The sequence below is a fragment of the Mastigoproctus giganteus genome, chromosome 10 (genome assembly GCF_048544385.1).
Source record: "Mastigoproctus giganteus isolate SK-2022 chromosome 10, ASM4854438v1, whole genome shotgun sequence".
Taxonomy (NCBI): domain Eukaryota; kingdom Metazoa; phylum Arthropoda; class Arachnida; order Uropygi; family Thelyphonidae; genus Mastigoproctus; species Mastigoproctus giganteus.
Genome location: NC_143584.1, coordinates 212,763,194 through 212,788,390, shown reverse-complemented (window position 1 = coordinate 212,788,390; position 25,197 = coordinate 212,763,194). Strand labels below are relative to the sequence as shown.

Below are 25,197 nucleotides of genomic sequence, written 5' to 3'. Positions count from 1 at the left end.
TGCAAATTACAGTGTCTGGAGACTAGGCACCAGCAAGGTGATCTGATAGAGGTGTATAAAGCCTTGAATGGTTTGAGCATGCTCAATGCTGATGGGATTCTTCCTCTTGCTCAGAATAATCACCCAAGAGGGCATAAATTCAAATTGAGGAAAGACAGATGTAGGATAGACGTGCGGAAATTTGCCTTTAGCCAGCGGGTGGTTGGTTGGTGGAACAGACTTCCATCCCTTGTCGTGGAAGTTGATAGCCTAAATAAGTTTAAGGCTCAGCTGGACAGGTATTTCAAACAAACAGAGGAGTGAAGTGGAAGTGGTTATTTTTTAGTTATTTATTTATTTATTTATTTTTTTTTTTTTTGGCTGATGCTGCATAAGCTTGCTTTCTTGCATCAAATGCCTCTACTAATGCTAATGCTAAATTACCCACCTCTACAATACCAGATGGGAGTTTGCTGCAACAATCAACCACCTGCTGAAGAAAAATTTATGATGTACTTCCGACCCACAACCAACCTTCCTTGATTCGAATTTATGCCCCCTCATGTGTAGTCTGAGCAAGAGGAAGGATTCCATCAGCATTTAGCTTACCCAGTCCATTCAAAGCCTTAAACTCCTCAATCAGATCTCTTTGCAGGTGCATAGTCTCAAGCTGCTGCAGGTTGCAGAACTGAAGCCTTTCCTTAATAGAGTACCCTTTTGTTCCTCTCATTAATCTCATTGCACTTTTCTGAACCTGTTCCCGCAGATCTCTGTTCTTTCTAAAATGAGACCTTCAGATCTGCATGCTGTATTCAAGTTGTGGCCCGACCATTGCCCTATACGATAGAATAATTAACTCCTTATCCCTGCTGGCAGGGCCGTGCTGAGCCATTTTAGTACCTGAGGCAAGAATGAAAACTGTTAATCATGGCAACATTGGCAATTATTTAATCTTCCTTTTGGCACCCCTTTCAACTTTTAATCTGAGGCAAGAGCCTCGTTCGCTTCACCCTCGGCACGGCTCTGCCTGCTGGCAAAGTTCCTGCATATAATTGACAGCACCCCAAGGGCTGTTCTAGCAGCCTGTTTGCACTGCTCATAAAATTTCTTGTCAGACTGTATTACCCCTAGTCTTTAATCTGCAGTATATTATATTATATGTCATAAAAACTTAATTTGAATTTTTTGCCCATCAAGAAAATCAGCCCATCGACTTGTACAGACATAATGAACTAGCACAGTATATAGCCGAAGACAGTGATATGATATAAAACAGCAATAATAGTAAAAACTCAAAATAAACCAAACCCATTCATAATACATATTTTCAGAAATAATACAGCAATTATTATACTTTGTGTTAATATAGTACTGGTTTGATTTTTTTGTTCATTAGTGTTGACAGTTTAAACAATTGAATGAATAAAAAAATTATATTATATTTAATATTATATACTATTGCAAGGTTTGTTATTTTATTGACACAGGGTACAGGAATAATTGTTTTTTCTACCGGAGTATGGGCAAAAATGAAGACAGACTATTTAACACCTCTTACTGGGCAGATGCTTTACGATATCAGTGGCCTTTTGCTTGTAACAACTGGGGCTTTTATTATAGCTGTTTGTTTTGTGGGGTGCCGTTTGAGCAGAATGTTTCCTCGTATTATGATGATTTGTGTAAGTACAGATTTTTATTCTTGACTATCAACTGCTGATCTAGTAAAGGTTTAGTAAAAGTAAAAAAAATAAATAAATAAATAAAAAAAAAAATATATATATATATATATACTGTTGTTGTTATTTGGTTTTCAGGAGCATTAACAACTATGGCCATATTGCTCCATGATATGCGGTGGTCATTCCCTGACCTTTCCGCATCCTCCGTATTTGGTGGTGACGGGCTCGAACCCCGGTCTAATCAAGAAGCGTGCTACGCACTGCTGCTCCTTCCCACCTGGCTACGGAGGCGCACTATATATACTGTATATATACACACACATATATATTTTTTTTAGTTGTCATTATATGAGTAATTCTGATAAATAAGATTAAAATAAGCTGCTTCTGAAAAGCAATATATCAAAAAGAAAATAAGGTGTATGCCCATTTTCTTAACAAATAATTAGGCTAGCATTATTAAGAAAAAAACAAAGTTTTGTTCGGTGGAATTACTCTCTAAATTATAGCACTTTCATTATAAGTTATCCCAGTGTCATCTGAAAATTTAGCATATTTGTAACTATAAATGAGAATGTATCCATATGGTATTCAAATACAGGCAGTTCCCACTTTATGAGTTTTCACTTTACGAGTTCCCGGGTTTACGAGTTTTTTTTTTTTTTTTCCCCAAGTATTAAGTATCAACAGAATCGAAAATATGAACATTAAATGCAAAAAATGAATGTTAAACTTTCATAAATACTGCATTTCAAACCACGCACGTAGTTATACAATACCAGGTACCCCGCATTATGATATTAATCCATTCCAGAGACACCATTGTATCGTGAAAATATCGTAATGTGAACCCAATAACACATTGTTTTTTGGTAACTTGTTCCACAACCTCGGAAGTTGAAATTTTCATTATATAACTCTCTAAAAGGTCATTTTTATAGTGTAAATTTGTATTAGTTATCAATTCAAATCACTAAAATGCACTACTACACTTTCATCGTTATCATATGTTCTGTTATAAGAACCAATTTTGAATGGCTTTATGACATTTTTCTAAAGCACATTTCTGGAGGTCACAACCATAAAACAATAAAAACAATTTGCACTTTCCGGTTTATTAGGCTTTTCTGCTACTGCAAACAGTTATAAACGGGTAGTAAACTCAATGTTATTGCATTTGCAAAAATACCAATAGCTGGAATTGTGTGGGTTTTTACGTTATTATGGTGAAATGTGTTCCCCTTTATGAAATATTCAATCGTATAAAAAATATAAATAAATTTTCAGAATCTTCTTTCATTCCTTTTTTTTTTTAAGCTTCGTAAACTTGTAACTCCGCATAAATTGTGTTAGTTGCAATTTGTGCTTTCTGGTAAAAAATGCTTATGCATGCTATTGAAATTTATAAAGAAAAGAGTAGATTATCTTGGAAACAAGCGCCTCTTGAAGCATTTCTGAAGAAGACGACTCCTTGTGTAACAAACCAACAAGTGCCAAGCCAATAATGAGACAACAAGTGTGCATTTAGTCAACAAAGAATAAACATTCTTTAACATTTGTAAGTCATAAATAATTTCTTTATTATTATAATTTGCTTGATTTTACAGGTTACGTTTTCATTTCTTTGGATAAATCAATCATTGTTTAAACATAACCTAATTAGCTAACTATTTCGTTGTTGAGAATGTAACCCCTATTTTTAACATTATGTCTACGGAAAATAAATTCCCGCTTTATGAGCGCACGCTAGGAACAAATTAACTTGTAAAGTCGGGAACTACCTGTACATGATTATACATTATGCCCAGTTGCATCAAACATAAGGCGAATTGTATTTTTTTTTTGATGAACTGCTTAACATTGAAATACTGGTGTTTGTATTTTTTTTTTTTTTTATTTGTAAACTATTTTTTTGTAAAAATAGTTTACAAATAAAAAAATTGTAAACTAGAGATAACACAGGTACATCTGTTTAGATGTACCTGTGTTATCTCTAGTTTAATTTTATTTTTTGGACAATAAAGCGAATTTATAAATAAAAATAAATTTTCTATTTATACTCTTGGGATAACCACACTGTCGATGAACTCCAGGAAAAACATTTTTGACAGACAAAAATCAGATTATTCACATCAAGGTATTGATTAGATTATTTTGAATTTTGTTCCATTGACAACTAAAGACTGTGAGGTGTCTGTATATTGCACAGTAGAGCATCAAAAATCCGAATATCAGTAATCCAAATGAGCCAGCATTTATTTTTTTTTATGCTGGTGCCATAAAATAATTACAGTAAGCTCTAATTATTGTGATACACATTTGTAAATTTAATTTTGATTCTATTAAGTGGCAATTCTGATAAGCAAAAATCAAAGAAATATTATCCACAGGCCATAAAAATGAAGATATAAAGCACCAATTTACACTTTTATTACCTTACCAAATAACAAAATTAAATGATATGTGAAAATCGACAAACAAACTGAATGATGAATCGACAAATGATCAACAAACTGAATACTAGTAGCCCAACTCAAAATATGAGAGATCTGCAATAACGAAACAAATTTTGAAAATGGTGCAGCAAAAAATAAGTAAATATTTTCGTTAAAGGCCCATACATACGTGTTATTGTGGTTGAAAGTCCCATTTGTTTTGTTACCTATGAATAAAAATACATAAGTACAACTTAGTGTTTTTATTTCTAAACTTACTAGACCTTTTTTTTAGTCTCCAGGACAGTATTTTTGATTAGTTCGGAAATCCAAACAAATTGGAAGTCTGAACTACCCATGGTCCCATTAGTTCTGATTATCAACGCTCTACTGTATCTATAAATCTTGTATTCTTTGGAGTCAGTTTTGGATAGAACACCCCCAGCAATTTTGCTTCTTTCGCCATTTGTGCAGTGATATTTGCCATCAAAAGCCCTTTTCATTATTTTTATCTTTAATAAAAATTTAAGAGAATCATTTATAAATCAAGTGACTATAGCATATTAGTATACTATTGGATATCATTTATGGAAAATGATGCAAGAAAGCAAAGTTATAGAACATCAGCCAAAAAAACAAAAACTTGCGTCACCTGTTCATCCCCTGAAATAGGTTTACTTCTTTCTTGAATTCATTAAAACTACCTACTTCCACAACATCAGATGGAAGTTTGTTCTAATAATCAACCACATTTGTCAGACAGATCATCCCTTAACAGATTCATGCTGTCATTGTAGTATAACTGCACTCCAATCCAGATGGTCCTTCATTATTTCTTTAACCTGTAACTATTTTTTTTCCTGGAACAGAAGTCAAGCTAATAGGAATGTAATTACTCATGTCACTCTCTGATATCTCTTTGTGAATTGGAGATGCATTTCCACATCTCAAGTTCATAGAGACATCCTCTGAATCCAAAGATGCTCTCATAATTCGTGGGTTTAGTGTCAAACAACCAGGGCTGGATTTAAATTTGTTGTGGCCCTAAGCTATAATGTGTATGTGGCCCTAAGCTATAACATGTATGAGGCCCTTCTCTCTTACAGTTCACCCATGACAATATTAAAAAAAGAGGATTTTTTTTAAGATGGCGCAAGGCCCCTTGTAATGTGAGGCCCTAAGCTGTAACTTATTTAGCTTATGTGTTAATCTGGCACTGCAAACAACGTTAACTACAAAATTGCATTTTTTTTTCAGACAACTTTAGTTTTACTTTATACAAATAACAGGTGTTAAAAGTGTAAATATACTAAATGCTGTCATATGGAAAGGTTTCACTCGACCCACTGTCTGAGACACCTACTCTATTATGAGAGCTGCTTACAGGGGATACACGTGAAGCAAATTAACTACAGAGAACATATACGAGAGTACAACTCAGTAATGCCATTCGCATCAATGAGTGCAGAGATTAAATCACTGCCTGGAAATGGTCCATACTGTTTTAGAATACATGGCCAGATTTACCATTTTGTCTCACCACTATATCCAAATGAGGCAAATAATCCAGGATATGGACAACTTTATATTTTTGATTCTTCTGAACCAACAACAAAATGGCTTGAAAAACAAACCAAGGGTGTATTATGGCCAAAGTAATGCAACAATTGGACAAGATGGTTAAGAGACGATATAATGCACCTACATCCAAAATGGAGATTGCTGCAATATTTGTTGAAGAAGATGGGGAACTACCTGCAAATAGAGACATATGCATATATCTCACAGGTGACTACTGTAGAATTATATCACCACTAAACAAGAATGGCAAAGACTGAAGGATGTAGATTAAATTATTTATGCCATAATCAGAAAGATGGTGTATGTTATGCCAGGTACATCTAGTATATATATATAAAACTTAATTTACATCCCTCACACACACACACACACACACACACACACACACACACACACACACAATCAGTTATTTTTATTATGACCTCTCAATTATGTCTATTGGTAGCGGCAAAATAATGCCAGGAAGCAATCTGATAAGTCATTAAAAAATTATCAATTTCATTCTTCATTCACCCATCCTTTCAATAATTTGTCAAATCCTTTAAATTTGTTTAAACTACTCACTTCCACAACACTAGGTGAAAGTTTATCTTACAATCAGTTATTCTCTAGCCCACGAGGTTCCCAAACTTTTCTACCTCAAGTCCCATTAAAATTTCTCACGAATTTCACTTACCCCTCACCCCTCCCTAAGTTCCAAAACATGTGCAGATAAACAGATTTGACCTAAAATTATCTGTAAATATGCATGCTTTTATAAATTAATATATACTTCAATACATTTAATCTCAAAGAAATAAAACTTTTTATATTTGAATTAATGAGATGGTTTGGCACACATTTTTTTTAAAAAAAAGTGCTTCTTGAAAACAGTTGCCTCCTCACCCTCCAGGGCACACTTGGTTGGGCCTGTCCCCCTAAGTGTGCCCTGTGATGACAGGCCCACACTTTGGGAACCTCTGCTCTAGCTGAAAGCAAATTTATGGATTTCTATCCTGAAACTATCCATTTCCAATTTAAATTTATGTCCCCCTTGTGTGTGTGTGTGTGTGTGTGTGTGTGTGTCATCTGAGAATAAGGAAGGGTACCATCAGCATTTAGTTTACTAAAACCATTTGAATCCCTAAACATTTCAGTCAGATCTCCTTGCAGGTGCCCAGTTTCCAGACTGTAATTTACAGACCTCGTGTATTTTTTTTTTTTGGTGAGTGTATCTTTTGTGCACCTGTCTAATCATGTTACTTTTCACTGCAATGGGATAATCATTTCATTGCCCATGCTGGAAAAATTCCCGTATATCATTGAAAGAACCTTATGAGCTGCCCAAACAGCCTGCCTGTTCTGCTCAATGAACTGCCCAATTATGCTTGGGTCATAGATATTGCTTGAGCATATGGTGCATAAGTGGTATAGATATGTTAACAGAGGAATTAAGCACTCTTAATCTATGTGAGATTTGAATATTTGTTTATTTCCAATCAGAAATTATATACAGATGGAAATCAGATGTTTCGTGTTACGTTCCTACTACTTCATCAGAGATAGTGAATCATCCCAAATGTCAAAGATAGCGAATCATCCCATCGTGAATAAATGAGAAAATAGTTATATCGCTGTATGCTACTTATATAAGTTAAATTATCAGTTAAGTTTTGAATTAAATACATTTTAAAGTTACATTATAACTAAATCCATTTTAATGCATTTCATAAATCTAAATTTAATTAAAATCTATCCTTAAAATGTATTTCGTTAAAATCTAACCTTAAAATGTATTTATTTAAAATCTAACCTTAAATTTATATAAGTAACTTGTAATTTGTATTATAGTAACTTTAATTCTGTGGGCTTGAACTAAATAAGCAGTTAACCTAGTATGTTAAAGATTAACATGTTCACTGCTTTCTGAACACAAATATGCGGTTTTGGATTTCATTTCCACTTTGAGAGGGAACCACATTGTGAATAAATGAGAAAATAGTTATATCGCTGTATGCTACTTATATAAGTTAAATTATCAGTTAAGTTTTGAATTAAATACATTTTAAAGTTACATTATAACTAAATCCATTTTAATGCATTTCATAAATCTAAATTTAATTAAAATCTATCCTTAAAATGTATTTTGTTAAAATCTAACCTTAAAATGTATTTATTTAAAATCTAACCTTAAATTTACTTTTATTCAAATATAAACCTTAACTGATAATTTTAAATTTATATAAGTAACTTGTAATTTGTATTATAGTAACTTTAATTCTGTGGGCTTGAACTAAATAAGCAGTTAACCTAGTATGTTAAAGATTAACATGTTCACTGCTTTCTGAACACAAATATGTGGTTTTGGATTTCATTTCCACTTTGAGAGGGAACCACTCTACTTTTAGAACTATTTCTTCCCATTTGACAGAGGAAAGACTGGAAACCTGTAATTTTGTTAAGCAACCTCCACCAGAGGCTGATTTCTTCAGAGTGATCTAGATAGACTTAGCATTAGCAAAGGCACATGATGTAAGAAAGCAAGCTTATATAGCATCAGCCGGAAAAAAAAAAAAAAAAAAACCCTTATTTCACCCATCCACTCACTCCAAATGTTTGTCAAGTTCTGCCTTGAATCTATTTAAGCTATCAACTTCTACAACGACAGATGGAAGTTTGTTCCAGCAATCAACCACCCGCTGGCTAAAGGCAAACTTCTGCACATCTTTCCTCAATTTAAATTTATGCCCTCTCAAGCGATTATTCTGAGCAAGAGGAAGAATCCCATCTGCATTGAGTATGCTCAATGCAGATGGGATTTTGCAAATTACAGTGTCTGGAGACTAGGCACCTGCGAGGTGATCTGATTGAGGTGTATAAAGCCTTGAATGCCATTCAAGGCTTTATACACCTCAATCAGATCACCTCGCAGGTGCCTAGTCTCCAGACACTGTAATTTGCAAAATTAAGCCTTTCTTCGTAAGAGCAACCCTTTGTTCCATTCACTAATCTTGTTGCCCTTCTCTGTACTCGTTCCAGCAGCTCTACATCCTTCTTAAAATGAGGCCTCCAGACCTGTATACAGTACTCAAGGTGTGTCCTGACAATTGCCTTATGCAAGGGGATAACACCTCCTTATCTCTGCTAGAAAAATTCCTGTATATCATTGACAAGACACCATGAGCTACTCTTGCAGACCGCCTGCACTGCTCAGAGAACTTCATATCCGCCTGCACAATTACCCCCAGATCCTTTTCGTTCTTCAGGGATAGTCAGTAAAATGGCAGTTATGCTTTAATCCAGCAAAGTGTAAGGTATTACACCTGGGGTACAGTAACACCAAAATAACTTATACATGTTATTTTTACTATAACATGTGTAAGTTACAATGTGGTTAAACATGAAGTTCTCCGAGCATTGTAGACAGGATGCAAGGAATGCCCATGGTGTCCTATCAATGATTTATCGAACATTTACTAGTAGAGATGACATCATAATCCCATTATATAAGGCTATGGTTAGACCAGACTTGGAATACTGTGTTCAAGTATGGAGACTGCACCTAAAGAAAGACATTGAGCTTCTTGAAATGGTCCAAAGACAGGTAACTCACCTGGTGAGATTGGCAGAAGGGTGTCCATATGTGGAAAGACTTAGAATTTGTGGGTTGCAGAGCTTGGAAACTAAGCACCTTAGAGGAGACTTAATTGAGGTGTTTAAGGCTCTGAGAGGCATAAGTAAATTGAATGGGAATGAAATTTTCAGTTATAAATGATTTTAGTACTAGGAGCCATAAATTCAAGTTACCGGGGGAGATGTGTAGACTGGATTGCAGGAGTTTTATTTTAGCCAGAGAGTTAAAAATTACTGGAATAAGTTACCAGCATGGGTGGTAGAGGTTGACAGTTTGGGGAAATTCAAAGGTCAGCTGGATTGTTACCTATGGGAGGAGGGAAATGCATAGGTTGTCTATTGCCTTTTCTTTTATTATTTTATTATTTTTTTTAATTTTCTTCCTATTATTATTTTATTCTTCTTCCTGTTTTTTTTGGTTGGTGGAGCATAAGCCTTAGGCTTCCTTGCACCACATGGGCATTGCTAATACTAATACTAATTCAGTCATGGTGAGATGAAAGTCCAAAAAATGTTACTACTCTTTCCAGTCCAGTTTGACCCAATCCCATGGGTTATTGTAGCCCTTCTTGTTGATCCTAGAGTGAAAAAGGTCATCAAGAAAGCCAGCAGCTAAAGTATCAAGCTATTTTATTGAAAATTTTGAAATTAAATTGATTACACCTACTAGAAACACTTAAACTGTTTGAGAGTGTTTGCAAAATTACTTTATTTGTTGGTAGATCTGTTGAATTGGCTCATGGATTGATATGGACTGAAGTACTGAAACTTAGTAGTTTGTGTCTATTGAGCTATATTCAATTTGATTGCAATGTTTTCGGTAGAGTAGCTTAATCTTTCAAGTGGTTAGTGTCACTTATTTAGTTCATTCCCATAAGATGAATAGCCATATAATGCTTTTCTTCCAACTAATTTAACTCTATTTTTCCATTTATGTGCAGTCTTTGAAGTCAATGATGAAGGAACATACCATGAAATTTCTGATATCCATCTGTATATAATTTCTAAATGGAAATAAATAGATGGCATATTTAGATCTCACATAAGTTAAAAGCACATCCTCCCTCTATTAATATACTCTCTTTTTCATTCTCCACTTCCTTGAGTTTAGTACTACCCACATAAGTACAAAATTATGCAAATGAAATTACAGTATGTTCTATGGGTGGAAGATGCAGAAAAGAGATTTTTAAGTATTCTTATTAAGCTACTATGCTTTCACTTTTTTCCCCCATAATTCATTGTGAAGTTCAGCCAATCAGTGACATGAATTCCATTCGGAAACAGCGTTAAGACTTTTTTCCCATGTTTTGTACATATATGTTGCATTGTCAGTTACCAATGCTGTTATACAACTAAAACATTTGTAATTTCTGCAGGTTTTGTAACTTCTTCACTGACAGTTTTGTTGCTAATTATCTCATGCACTACACAGTAGAAAGGTACCAATGTCAGCAAGTAATGGGACAGTTAAGTTAAAGTGTAATGTGTAAAAAACACATTTATCTTGTTTTGATATATGTCACTGTTTATAGGAATGCATTTCTCATGTAAGTTGGAGGCGTCTTGTATTTTCTCCAAATGGTAATACAGCTGCATTTTGATTTTCTATGGATTATAGTAGTAGTAGTGGCATGTGATGCAAGAAAGCAAGTGTATGCAGCATCAGCCAAAAAAAAAAAAAAAAAAAATCACACCATTCCCTCCAAATGCCTATCCAGTTCCTCCTTAAATTTATTCAACCTATCAACTTCCACAACGACAGATGGAAGTTTGTTCCAGCAATTAACCACCCGCTGGCTAAAGGCAAATTTCCGCACGTCTATTCTACATCTGTCTTTTCTTAATTTGAATTTATGCCCCCTTAGGTTCGTAATCTGAACAAGTGAAAGGATCCCATCAGAATTCAGCGTGCTCAACCCATTCAAGGCCTTATATACCTTAATCAGATCACCGCGCAGGTGCCTAGTCTCCAGCCACTGCAATTTGCAGAACTTAAGCCTCTCTTGGTACGAGGATCCCTTCATTCCCCTCACCAATCTTGTTGCCCTTCTCTGTACATGCTCAAGTAAATCTACATCCTTCCTAAAATGAGGCCTCCAGACCTGTACGCAGTACTCAAGGCGTGGCCTGACCATTGCCTTATACAGAGGGATAATCACCTCCTTTTCCCTGCTAGCAAAATTCCTATATATCATTGACAAAACCCCATGACCTGCCCTGGCAGCCTGTCTGCATTGCTCAGAAAACTTCATATCTGCCTGCACAATTACTCCCAGGTCTTTTTCATTTTCTACCACCTTAAGTGTAGTACCACACAGTTGGTACATTTCTCTGGGGTTACTTCTACCCATATGCAGTACTTTGCATTTGTCAAGGTTAAACTTCAGTTGCCACTTCTTAGCCCATCTGCCCAAATTATCTAGATCCTGTTGCAATAGCACACTGCCATTACTGTCATTAACAACCCTGCCAACCTTTGTATCATCTGCAAACTTCGACATTAAGCCTGATATACCTTCATCAATATCATTAATAAATATACAAAACAACAGTGGACCTAACACCGAACCCTGTGGGACTCCATTAATAACATTAGTCCACGAAGAGCAGCACCCATTGATTACCACCCTCTGTCTTCTCCCACTTAACCATCCTTTTATCCATTGTAGCAACTTACCCTTAATACCATTCTGCTCCAATTTGTACAATAGTCTTCCATGCGCAACAGTGTCAAAAGCTTTCCTGAAATCCAAATATATGATATCAAAATTATTTTTTGCATCCAGTTCCTTTGTAACCACATCATAATATCCTATCAAATTTGTCAGACAAGACTTTCCCTTAACAAACCCATGCTGTGTCTGAATTATTGCTGCAGTCTTGTCTAGATGATCCTGCAATGCATCTTTAACCAGTGACTCCATTATTTTACCAGGAACAGAAGTTAAACTAACTGGTATATAATTACTCGTGTCACCCTTCGAACCCCCTTTCTGAATTGGGGATAAATTTGCGCATCTCCAGTCCGTGGGAACCTCCCCTGAGTCCAAGGACGCTCTCATAATTATGGCTAAGGATTTGCTTAGTTGCTTTGCTGCCTCCTTTAATATAACTGGATAGATCCCATCCACCCCAGGTGCTTTTCTTATGTTTAACTTCAACAATTTCTCCTCCACTTTGTTTTCAGTTATTCCAAAATCATTAAGTATCCTGCTACAATTTGATAACCTTCTGCCATTTTCAAACCTTAATTATGATAAACTAATTGTTTAGTTGACATACTAAAATTAAACTGGACCTGTATGGCAAGAGCAGTCTAATTTTAGGGGAGTATATAGATGGTTAAAAGTAAATATTCCATAATAGGTGGAGTGAATAAATTGTTGATGAATAAAGGAATGACCTTCTCTCTACAATGGAGCCTCTCAAATTGAGCCCATTTTACTGATCATATGTATTTTTATGGAATATTTCATGAAGAATGGAATAAATTATATAAATCCTAATGAATAAAAGGCAGTTTATAATTCAGCCATTGTGCTAAAAATAAAATTTTATAATAAACACAAAAGTGGCATCAGTTAGATGTCATGCAAGTAGCTGTGTTCCATTTAGAAGCATGAATGGTAGAGGGTTGACTATAAACAAATTAAACTGAGAGATGAGGGAATGCTAAATATTATCTGCCATGATCATTTTGAATCCATCTGCATGTAAGTTTGTTTCCTTTAGGTATAGTTTACTTTGTTGTTTTAACTTGAATGTTGTTCAAATTCAAACAACAAAGAAATCCTTTTTATATAGTCTCAAGGTGGCCAGAATAGTTACAGCTTCCTTGTAATTGCTTTCTGCTGCCAAAATACTAGCACAGTAGTTATCAGTGGGCTGTGTGCTTTATTGTTGAAATGTATAGGCTGAATCTTGCAATATACATACCTGTGTACTTTACCCCAGAATTACAACCAGTTTTAAAATTGTTTCCTTACCTTTTCTCCTTGTTTCTCTGTCAATTATGCTGCTCATCTAAATCCATCTTTGTATAAAGGGTTTTATAGAACTAAAGCATTTTATTATTCTCTCTTGGGTTAGTAACAACTTATCATAGTTAAGAATCCAATAAATTAATATAGTTATTGAAAATTAAGAATGTTAAATATGAGTGTTACCATGATATAGTTATTTGTGTTAACTTACAGTACATGGAACAAATTAATATCTTTCTTTTGCAGTATGCTTATGCAGTTTTTCTATCACTTGTACTAGAAGCCTTGGCTGGAGCTATGTCACTCGTCAGTACATCAGACGTAAGTAGGCTAAAGAAATATATTTTTATTAAATTACTGTTGTCCGTCCCTGTGTAAGTATTTCATTTGATTATTGTTCAAAATTAAGAGTAACTTTGAAGATGGGAATACTTTATAAAAACTTCCAACTTCACTGTAAATATTGCTGATGTTAGAAGAATTTTGAGCTCTTGTAAACAGATACATTTTTTGGAAAATTTTCATTTTTTTTGACATAATTAACATATTAGATTGTGTTCAATAAATAGTTTAATAGTCCTAGTCAGTGACATTCATTAGCTTGTTTTACAATTTAATCAGAAATTTTGTGAGTTATGATTAACATTTGTAAAGGTTTTGTATCAGTGATGATTTAGCATGAATATTGTATCATGTTACTAAGTGGCATTGTGCATAGTGGAATTGTAGGGTTTTAATTGTGATAAGTAAGTAGCTCGAAAGTTCTAATCACATCGGTTGGCATTTTTTTGTTGTTTAGCTAAGAAATTTTATTTCTACTAAGGCCGTAACTAATTTAAAAGTCTACAAACATAACGGTATAGCGTAATATGTAAACTTAAACTTGATAGCATAATAGCTATTATTGCGTTTAGCTCGAATTAAATTGAATTTAAATGGAAATCATGCCTGAGGTGGATGGGAACTATCCAGTTAAATTAAAGGGGACAGCAAAGGAAGTACGCAAACCTTTAGCCATAACTATAAGAGCATCCTTGGACTCAGGGGAGGCCCCACGGACTAGAGATGTACAAATGTATCTCCAGTTCACAAAGGGAGAACAAAGTGTGATGCAAGTAATTACAGACCTGTTAGTTTAACTTCTGTTCTAGGGAAAATAATGGGGTCACTGGTTAAAGAAGCATTGCAGGATCATTTAGACAAGACTGCAGTTACAGTTCAGACTCAGCATGGGTTTTGTCTGACAAATTTGATTAGATACTACGAGGGCCTATATGAGAGCTTGAAGGACAGGGTGGATGCCCTAGAAGAAACTAAATTGAGGGGCCCATCAAGCTCTCAGCTGCCCACATCAACGCCAGAGCTTGCACTTGGGCATCGCGTGACACAGAGACAACCCCCAAGGCAGAATGCGCTGGTCCCGAAGGAACTAGTAGTTGTTGGTGACTCTATTGTCAGGGAAATGGGGAACATGCTTTGTAAAAAAGATAGGTGGAACAGGACCAGGGTATGTCTGCCAGGGGCAAAGGTTGATGACGTTGTAGAGCGAATATCATCTTTTAAGGGCACAAAAGGTGATATAGTTGTACACGTTGGCACTAATAATATTAAGAGTAGGAGACCGGCAGAATTACTTAACAAGTACAGGTCACTGTTGAACAAAAGCCGAGAATTAGGGTTGAATTTGAAAGTGTCTGCAATTCTGCCCAGACACGATAGGAGGGAGTATATGATGAGAGCCTTGTCGATCAATTCGGCCCTGGAAAGATTGTTCAAGGCTCAAGGGGTAGAATTTTTTTCAGCCTGGACTGTACTTGTTAACAGGAGAGATTGCTTCTACAGGGATGGGATACACTTAAATAGAAAGGGTGCAAGAATATTTGCTGATGCTATCGAGGCAGTGTTAGGTGGGTCGGAAAACTGCTAGCTTGGGGGGAGACAAAGACCAATAGATTGACAGTAGCCACTGGCAGAGGTGAAAGAGATTCTTGCACTGCTTCTATTAGAATGAGCAGAAGCCTGAAAAACAAGATGCATGGTATTTCAGAGACTGCTGGGAGCCATTGCGGTACAAGTAAACACATGGGTTGTGTTAGGGTAGCTAAGAATAGAAACAGGTGCAGGTATACTTGCGTGTACACCAATGCTAGGAGTTTAGTAAATAAATTTGATGAATTTGAGGTATTGCTCAAAACATCAAAGGCAGATATTGTTGGGATATCAGAGACGTGGTGTCACACAGATATAAGGGATGCAGAACTGCAATTTGGGGAGTACAACGTCTACAGAAAGGATAGACAGGATAGGAAGGGGGGAGGGGTTATGCTATTAGTTAAGAAACACATAAAAACCAAGGAAGTGAAGCCAGTCGACATCGCTGGACAGTGCAGTGTTGAGTCAGTTTGGTGTGACATAAGCATTGGGAGATCAAAATTGAGAGTAGGAGTGTGCTATAGGCCTAATGACTCTGATGAGTCCAAGAAGAGCAGCACCCATTGATTACCACCCTCTGTCTTCTCGCACTTAACCATCCTTTTATCCATTGTAGCAACTTACCCTTAATACCATTCTGCTCCAATCTGTACAATAGTCTTCCATGCGCAACAGTGTCAAAAGCTTTCCTGAAATCCAAATATATGATATCAAAATTATTTTTTGCATCCAGTTCCTTTGTAACCACATCATAATATCCTATCAAATTTGTCAGACAAGACTTTCCCTTAACAAATCCATGCTGTGTCTGAATTATTGCTGCAGTCTTGTCTAGATGATCCTGCAATGCATCTTTAACCAGCAACTCCATTATTTTACCCGGAACAGAAGTTAAACTAACTGGTCAATGAATGGTTAATCAATGGTTAACTGGTTAATCAATGAATGAGATGCATGAGCAAAACGTCACTGAAGTATCCGACACTTCAGACCCAGTTCCACCAGAAAAGCACATGACAATTGCAAGTTTGACAGAAGATCTCAGCTCAATTGAAAAGGGCCTAGAAATTTTAGAACACATAGACTCCAACGAAGAACCCGTTATAGCTACAAAGCAAGGAATAAAAAATTAACTTGCTACGAAGAAATTCTGCGTGAAAAAAAGAAGGCGCTGTGTCGTCAGAAGAATTTGTTAGATTTTATGAAGACATCGAAATAACTTTTTTACGTAATTCATTTATTTTTTTAATACATATTTTGTATTAATATGTAAAAATAACTGCAATTTTATTAAATATTTTTCTTCTAAACTAGTGTTTTTGTTAGTCCTTGGTCCAATTAAACAAAACTTATATGTATTTGTATGCAAAGTTGTACCCCGACTTATGCGAATTCGACTTAAGCGATTTTCGTTGGACCCACCTATCGCGTAACTTCGGGGTATTACTGTACTGTATACAGGTCTGGATGTGTCATTTTAGGAAGGATATGGATTTGTTGGAACAAAAGGTGGCTCTAACCAAAAAAGGGCTTTAGTTCTTGCAAATTGCATCATCTAGATATTAGGTACCTACAAGGAGATCTCAAAATGTTTAAGGCTTTGGATGGCTTGAGCAAATTCAAAGCCGATGGGATTCTTCCTCTTGCTCAGACTATGAACGTGAGGGGGCATAAATTTAAATTGAGGAAGGATGGTTGCAGAATAGATGTTCAAGGAAGAACTAGACAAACTATTAAAGAAGATGGATATATGAATTGGGAGTTTTTTTTTCTATTTTTTGCATGTTTACATATGTAAAGAAGTCTTTGCTGCTTTTCTTTGAATTTTTTTGCCAGAGGCTTCTTGTAATCTGCCTTAGCTTGACAAATTCCTTTGTTACATAATTGCATTCTTTAAATATAGATATACTGTAGGCTGCTGCATCACCGGATAATTAATATGCATTCCATGTATTTTTCTTAGATAGTGATGCTGTATAAGCCTGCTTCTTGCATCATTTGTCCTATTAATACTATTACTAATTTGATAGACCCCCATCTGCCCCAGGTGCTTTTTCCTGTAATTCCTATAAGTATTCCTGATACGCTTCTGGCATCCCTAAAACATTCATCATGTGTAAATGTGGATGCAGAATATCTATTCAGTTTTTCAGTAAAGCAGGACATCAACAGTTAAACCATATATATATCTCGTGGACCAATGTGATTCATCCCCTTCCTTCTAGTGTTTATATATGTAAGGAAGTCTTTGCTGCTATTTTGTGAATTCTTTTCCAGATACTTCTCATAATTTGCCTGAGCTTGCCAAACCTCCTTTGTGACTTGAATGCTGACTAGTTTATATGTACTGTAGGCTTCTGCATCACCTGATAATTAATTTTGCTTCCCATGTATTTTTCTTCTCTCCTTTGAGTCTCATCAGTTCATTTGACATCCATTAGGTCTAATGGATGTCAAATCTAAGCCTTGAACAGTAACTCTTAGTTTGTATGTCTTCATTTTTCCTACCGTTTCTCCTTGTTCATAGCTTTAACTATGGTATTTCCATTATTTTTTCAGTCTCCACTTATTCACAAAGAGAATGAAAAGATAAAAGTGAAATAATTGGTCTCTAAGATGTAATCTAAAAATTTAATGAGTGGGAGAGGCACACTTGTTAAAATTAAAGAATTAAAATGCACTTATAAATAAATGAAAGATTTGATTAAGTGTATTCTGGTTTAAATCCAGTCAGAACTTTGTATTATAAAATCTGTAGGTAGATAGTTGAAGAAAATATGAAATTAAAACAGTGTACATCAAGAATCTTAACTCATACAGTGTAAGAGTATGCAGACCATTTGTCTAGACAGTGATTGACTACAAAAATTGTGATTATTGTTTTGTTGATCATTGTAAAAACAGATTAATATTTTACATATGTTTAGTAAATCTAAGAAGAGCTGATTTAAATCTTAATTTAACTCTTCATTGTTTTTCATGTAAAGTTTTTTGTAATTCATTACTTAGATTAATATTGCTTTATTTATACTTTCAGTTTTCTATTCTGATTAGAGAAACAATTACATTGGCTGTTGAAGAAAAATATGGTAGCCCAGTACACCCCGGTATAACATATACTATGGATGAGTTACAAAAATCAGTAAGCACCTTTTATAAAATTCTTTCACTTAGCTTATTCTTAACTTTTGTAATCAAACCCTTCTGGATCATCACTGTAAAGATGATGAAAACTATTTATGGTGATGATTATTTTAGATAGTGTTTCAAGTCTCAAAAGGAATATTGTATATTACTATGGATATATAACCTCTTCATTTTTAGACTAGTGTAATGATTGGTTACATTAATTACATTGGTTAAATAATTGGCATTATTTACATTCTGTAATTTTGAATAAATTCGGTAAATTTCAAGACAGTTTGGCAGCCAGCTGTCTTTCTGTTGTGAATTCCTAAAGCCAGATTATGTTTCCTTACAGTAATTGAGTCTGGTAGCTGCAAACAGAATTTGCAGATAGCAAGTTCCCCAACTGGGAGGGGGCACTTGCTATCCATGAATTCTGATATCTGTTATCAGAAGTGTTAAGTTATATATTATTTAACCAGTATTTTGAGAACCGATTCATCATCCAGTAATGCTATTCAGAGATTTTTTCAACCAAATTAAAATGAATTGATTTTCAAAAAAAAAAAAAAAATACAGTTTCCAATTATATAATTATTTCTTGATCAGCACTATCATAAAGAATCATTAATAATGATTCTTTATAACTTATAAAGAATCATTAATAATGTTATAAAGAATCATTAATAATGATTCTTTATAACAGTGCTGGATATTATTAAATATTTAACCAGGCAATAAACAAACTGAATTCAGATCTTTCTCTGGTGAAATTTGGAAATGCCCTTGACAGCCGAATCCAAACAGCAGTGCCATTGTTATAAACAAAACTCTGACTCAGTATTTCGTAAGAGGTGCAATGTCTGCTGCAGAGTGTCTCGAAGCTTTCAAAATTGATGGCTAACAGACAATCCAAACAGAAATCCACAGACAGAAAAATGTTAATTAAGCTAATGTTAAAAAACATATTGTACTGATAAACAATCCTATGACTATCCTATGACTGTATTTTTATTTTAAAATAAAATGTATTTTTCCAGTGAAATTTAATTTTTAGTGCAGTATGGACTTTTAAAAAATTTCCTGCCTTTTCTGAAAAATCTTTTTTCTTCCTGTTTTTTTGCAGAAAACCTGTTTTCCTCCTCCCTACAAATACCTAATCTCCAGCTTTTTGAAAGTGACAGGTTGCAAATAATAATCAGTTTCATTAGTAGCATTAATGTTCCATGTCACAATGGAGCAATGGACAGATATCAAATTTTGCTTTAAGCATGCAAAATCTGTAGCAGAAACGTATGAAATATTAAAAATTGTTTATGGCGATGACAATGACCCAAGAAGTGGGCATCCATCAACCTCTCGAAGGATGGCTGATGAGTTGGATATGAATAAGGAGACAAGTGTGTTTGAATGGTATAACCAGTTCAAATACAGACATGAGAGTGTTCACAATGACCCAAGAAGTGGGCATCCATCAACCTCTCAAAATGAGGACAGGGAACTTGAAATCAGAGTCATGACTAGATTATGGCAGGTGTGTCCCAAGACATAGGGGTGCAGAATTATCTTTGTGCTATAATAAATAAAAATATGTTTCTGTAAAATTTTGTTTTCCTTTTTATTTGTAAGAGACATACGAGGTGTGACAATAAAATGCCCAGACTGGTGCTGTTGTGGTCATGTTCAGTAAGTTTGAAAATAAATAGAAGTGGTATGTTGTTGTTAACACTTCCTCATATAATGGTACAGAGATTGTCCAGTCGGCTGACAGGTTGCAAATAACAACCGGTTTCGTTAGTAACATTAATGTTCCATGTCACAATGGACAGATATCAAATTTTGCTTTAAGCGCTTGCAAAATCTGCAACAGAAACATGTGAAATATTAAAAACTATTTATGGTGATGAAACATTAGGTTGCACAATTGTATTTGAATGGTATAACCGGTTCAAAGATGGACATGAGGTTGCTCACAATGACCCAAGAAGTGGGCATCCATCAACCTCTCAAAATGAGGACAGATTACAAAAGTTCGGTATATTGTAGAAAGAGATCGTCATTTGACACCAAGAATGATGACTGATGAGTTGGATATGAATAAGGAGACAATTTATCAAATTCTGCATGAAGAAAAAGGAAAGTCTGTGCAAAATTTGTGCCACACGGCTTCATGATGAGCAGAAGCAACAAAGAGTGTCATCGTGCAAAGACTTAATCCAGACTTATCAAGACAATATTAATTTCCTTGATTATATTTGTCACTGGAGTTCGGTTTTTCAATATGACCCAGAAACAATAAATTGAAGTGTGCAGTTTACTTCACCAAGGCCCAAAAAGTTTTGTTTACTGAAGTCCAGGATCAAGATGATGCTGATCACGTTTTTTGACAAAGAGGATGTGATTCACAAGGAATTTTTATCTGAAAGGGAGAGTGCCAATGCTGTGTATTCTATGTACAAGTACTTCAGTGACTATTGAAGCACATTTCTCAGGTGAGGCCGCAGTTTTAAGAGAAAGGCAGCTGGTTCTTTTTCACAAATATAAGCATTGGGAGATCAAAATTGAGAGTAGGAGTGTGCTATAGGCCTAATGACTCTGATGAGTATAATAAGGAACTGTACAGGGAAATAGAGTGGGCCAGTAAATCAGAGAGTCTTATAATGGGAGATTTTAATTTCCCAGATATTGACTGGAATTTGGGGGCTGGTTACTCACACACTAGCAGAGCTTTTGTGGATTTATTGGATGATTGTTTTCTACATCAGCATGTTCGGGAGGCAACTAGAGGGAGTAATACTCTTGATTTGATTATCAGCAGTGATTCTTCATGCATTAAGAATCTGCAGATAAACGAACCACTAGGTGGCAGTGATCACAGTGTGCTGAAGTGGGATTTACTCAAAGAGGTAACTACCATTAGGGGTAAAGGGAAGGGCTATTGCTTCCGTAAAGGCGACTACGATGGACTGAGACAGTATTTAAATTCTATACAGTGGGACCAACTGGTGATGTTACCAACAGCAAATTCAAAATGGGAAGCATTCAAAGAACTTATCTTGGAAGCTACTAGGCTTTACATACCAACTAAGAAATATTGTTCAAGGTTTAGGCCAAAATGGATGTCAGATGAACTAATGAGGCATATGGCAGAGAAGAAAAATGCATGGGATACTTACAAATTAACACATGACACAGAAGCCTATGATAGATACAAGTTGATATGCAACCAAGTTACAAAGGAGGTTAGGCAGGCGAAGGCAGATTACGAGAAATCCTTGGCAAGGGATGCAAAGAAAAACAGCAAAGAGTTCTTTACTTATGTTAACTCTAGAAGGAAGGGGATGAATCAGATTGGTCCACTTGATATTGATGGGTCAACTGTTGATGATCCTGCTCAGGTAGCTAACAGACTAAATGAATATTTTGCATCGACATTCACACATGAGGAGTTATTCAGCAAGGGGAATGCCAGAGCTGTATTCAACTCTAGCAGTAAGCTACAGAATCTTGAAATAACTGGGAGTAAAGTGGAGGAGAAACTGTTGAAGATAAACACAAGAAAGGCACCCGGGGTGGATGGGATCTATCCAGTTATATTAAAGGAGGCAGCAAAGGAAGTAAGCAAACCCTTAGCCATAATTATGAGAGCTTCCTTGGACTCAGGGGAGGTACCCATAGACTGGAAATGTGCAAATGTGACCCCAATTCACAAAGGAGGATCAAAGGCTGACACAAGTAATTATAGACCTGTGAGCTTAACTTCTGTTCCAGGAAAATTAATGGAGGCACTGGTTAAAGAAGCACTGCAGGATCATTTAGACAAGACTTCAGTTATAGCTCAGACACAGCATGGTTTTGTTAAGGGGAAGTCTTGCCTGACCAACTTGATTGGATACTATGATGCAGTCACAAAAGAACTGGATGCAGGGAATAACTTTGATATTATATACTTGGATCTTAGAAAGATACTGTTGCACATGGAAGACTGCTACAGAAATTGGAGCAGTGTGACATTGGAGGCAAATTGCTGCTATGGATAAAGGGATGGTTGAGGGGGAGAAGACAGAGAGTGGTAATCAATGGACACTGCTCATCGTGGACTAATGTTATTAGTGGAGTCCCTCAGGGCTCAGTGTTGGGTTCATTATTGTTTTCTGTATTTATAAATGATATTGATGATGGTATATCAAGCTTAATGTCCAAGTTTGCAGATGATACAAAGGTTGGCAGGGTTGTCAAGGACACTACTGACACTATACTGCTGCAACAGGATCTGGAAAGGTTGAGCAGATGGGCTGAGAGGTGGCAAATGAAGTTTAACATTGACAAATGTAAAGTGCTACACATGGGAAACAGCAACCCCAGAGCAACGTATCAACTCTGTGGTACTACACTGACAGTGGTAGAGAATGAAAGGGACTTGGGGGTGGTTGTGCAGGCAGATATGAAGTTCTCTGAACAGTGCAGACGGGCTGCAAGAGTAGCTCATGGAGTATTGTCAATGATATACAGGAATTTTTCCAGCAGGGATAACGAGGTGATTATTCCATTGTATAAGGCAATGGTCAGGCCACACCTAGAGTACTGTATACAGGTCTGGAGGCCTCATTTCAAGAAGGATGTAGAGCTGCTGGAACGAGTACAGAGAAGGGCAACAAGATTAGTGAATGGAACAAAGGGATGTTCTTACGAAGAAAGGCTTAAGTTTTGCAAATTACAGTGTCTGGAGACTAGGCACCAGCGAGGTGATCTGATAGAGGTGTATAAAGCCTTGAATGGTTTAAGCATGCTCAATGCTGATGGGATTCTTCCTCTAGCTCAGAAAAATCACCTGAGAGGGCATAAATTCAAATTGAGGAAAGACAGATGTAGGATAGACGTGAGGAAATTTGCCTTTAGCCAGCGGGTGGTTGGTTGGTGGAACAGACTTCCATCCCTTGTGGTGGAGGTTGATAGCCTAAATAAGTTTAAGGCTCAGCTGGACAGGTATTTGGAACGAACAGAGGGGTGAAGTGGAAGTGGTTTTTTTTTTTTTTTTGGCTGATGCTGCATAAGCTTGCTTTCTTGCATCAAATGCCTCTACTAATGCTAACAACAATGCCCCTGCTCATTCCACACTTGTGAAGACATTTCTGATGAAACACGACATTCTACAAATCAACCATCCACCCTACTCTCACGATCTAACACAAGTGGATTTTTTCCCAAGGTGAAAAATGCCCTCAAAGGAAATAGATTTTCAAGATGTTGAGGATGTAAAGAAAAACATCCACTGAACTAAACATCTTCTCTTTGGATACCTTCACTGACTCTTTTCAGAAACTTTTATAAAATATAATAAGTGCATTCAGTCAGAGATGATGATTACTTTGAATAAAAATAACACCATTTTTAAACTTCAATTTGTGTTCTTTTTATTGCACTGGCCTGGGAACATAAACACACCTTGTAGTTTGGAAATTTTGTCATGCACAGAGCAATGTGTAGTTCTAGTTCTTGGAATTTTGTATTTTTGTATTTATTATCAAATTAAACATAGGTGTTTGAATGACATTACTGTGTTTTAGCATGTATGTACATACCATCAGTGTGATTTGTTGCAAAAGCATTTATTTATATTTCACTAACTTCTTTGTTATTTTATATTTTTTTATAGCAAAATTGTTGTGGGATTGATAACTACACTGATTGGCTCAACACGGAATGGTGGAAGGAACAAAGATTAATGAATTTTACCGGTGTAGTTCCTCTGTCTTGCTGTGTGGTTGTTGGCAATGTTACCTGCAATAAGGGACAGCCTCCATATAAAGATTTAATTTACCCTACAGTATTTACTGTAGTAAGTATATGATTAGTATAAAACAGAACTATGATACTCAATACATTCTACATTGTATTTCAATAATTGTAGAAGAATACGAGAAATTTACCTCAATATGATACCTAGAACACTTCCGTATCAGTATTTCTGGAGTATCATACAGAAGTGTTCTACACATCATATTGAGGTAAATTTCTCTTATTCTTCTACAAATGGTAGTAAGTATAATGTTTTTTTATGGAAATGATGTGTTCTAATAGCAGTGAAACTTTTCAGGTCTTGAATGTGTGGTTTATTTTAAATATTTTATATCCTTGAAAAAGGTTATATTTAGCATTAGCAGAGGTATATGATGCAAGAAAGCAAGCTTATACAGCATCAGCCAAAAACTGCCCATTTCACTCATCCATTTGTTCCAAAAGTTTGTCCAGTTCTTCCTTTAATTTATTTAATCTATTCAATTTCCATAACAACGGATGGATGTTTGTTCCAGCAATCAACCACCCACTGAGTAAAGGCAAATTTCCACATCTGTCTTTCCTCAATTTGAATTTATGCTCCCTCAGGTGCATAATCTGAGCAAGAGGAAGAATCCCATGAGCATTGAGCTTGCTCGACCATTCAAAGCCTCAAACACCTCAATCAGATCACTTTGCAGGTGTCTAGTTTCCAGATGCTGCAATTTGCAAAACTGAAACTTTTCTTGTAAGAGCATGCTTTTGTTCCCCTCACCAATCTCATTGCCTTTCTCTGTACTTCTTCCAGCAGCTTTACATCCTTCCTAAAATGAGACCTCCAGACTTTTTTTTTTTTTTTTTATGTAAACCCCAAACACGAGAGGTATTAGAACCTATTATAGTACTTAGTACCATGCTTGAGTTGGAGGTTGAGAAGATGAAAGAAGATATTTGTTGACATTAGACTTGAACTTCTGTAGACTGTAATTTTCAGGAAATACGTAGGAAGGAAGGTTGCTCTAGAAAACGGCAGTTCAATGAATAAACGAGGAAGATGAAAAGTTGGTTCTGTGAGTTTGAAGTTGGACA

The 25,197-nt window shown here is 35.7% G+C and overlaps 1 protein-coding gene across 1 annotated transcript in view; it reads left to right on the top strand.

The window, feature by feature from the left end:
* The window catches only part of LOC150079864 (CD151 antigen-like), an 85,090-nt gene that overhangs the window by 38,131 nt on the left and 21,762 nt on the right, over positions 1–25,197 (top strand). The window contains exons 3-5 of the mRNA XM_090383260.1: positions 13,486–13,593; positions 18,242–18,346; positions 23,987–24,169. Coding sequence (XP_090239386.1) covers positions 13,486–13,593; positions 18,242–18,346; positions 23,987–24,169 — 396 coding nt within the window. The remainder of the gene's footprint in view (positions 1–13,485; positions 13,594–18,241; positions 18,347–23,986; positions 24,170–25,197) is intronic.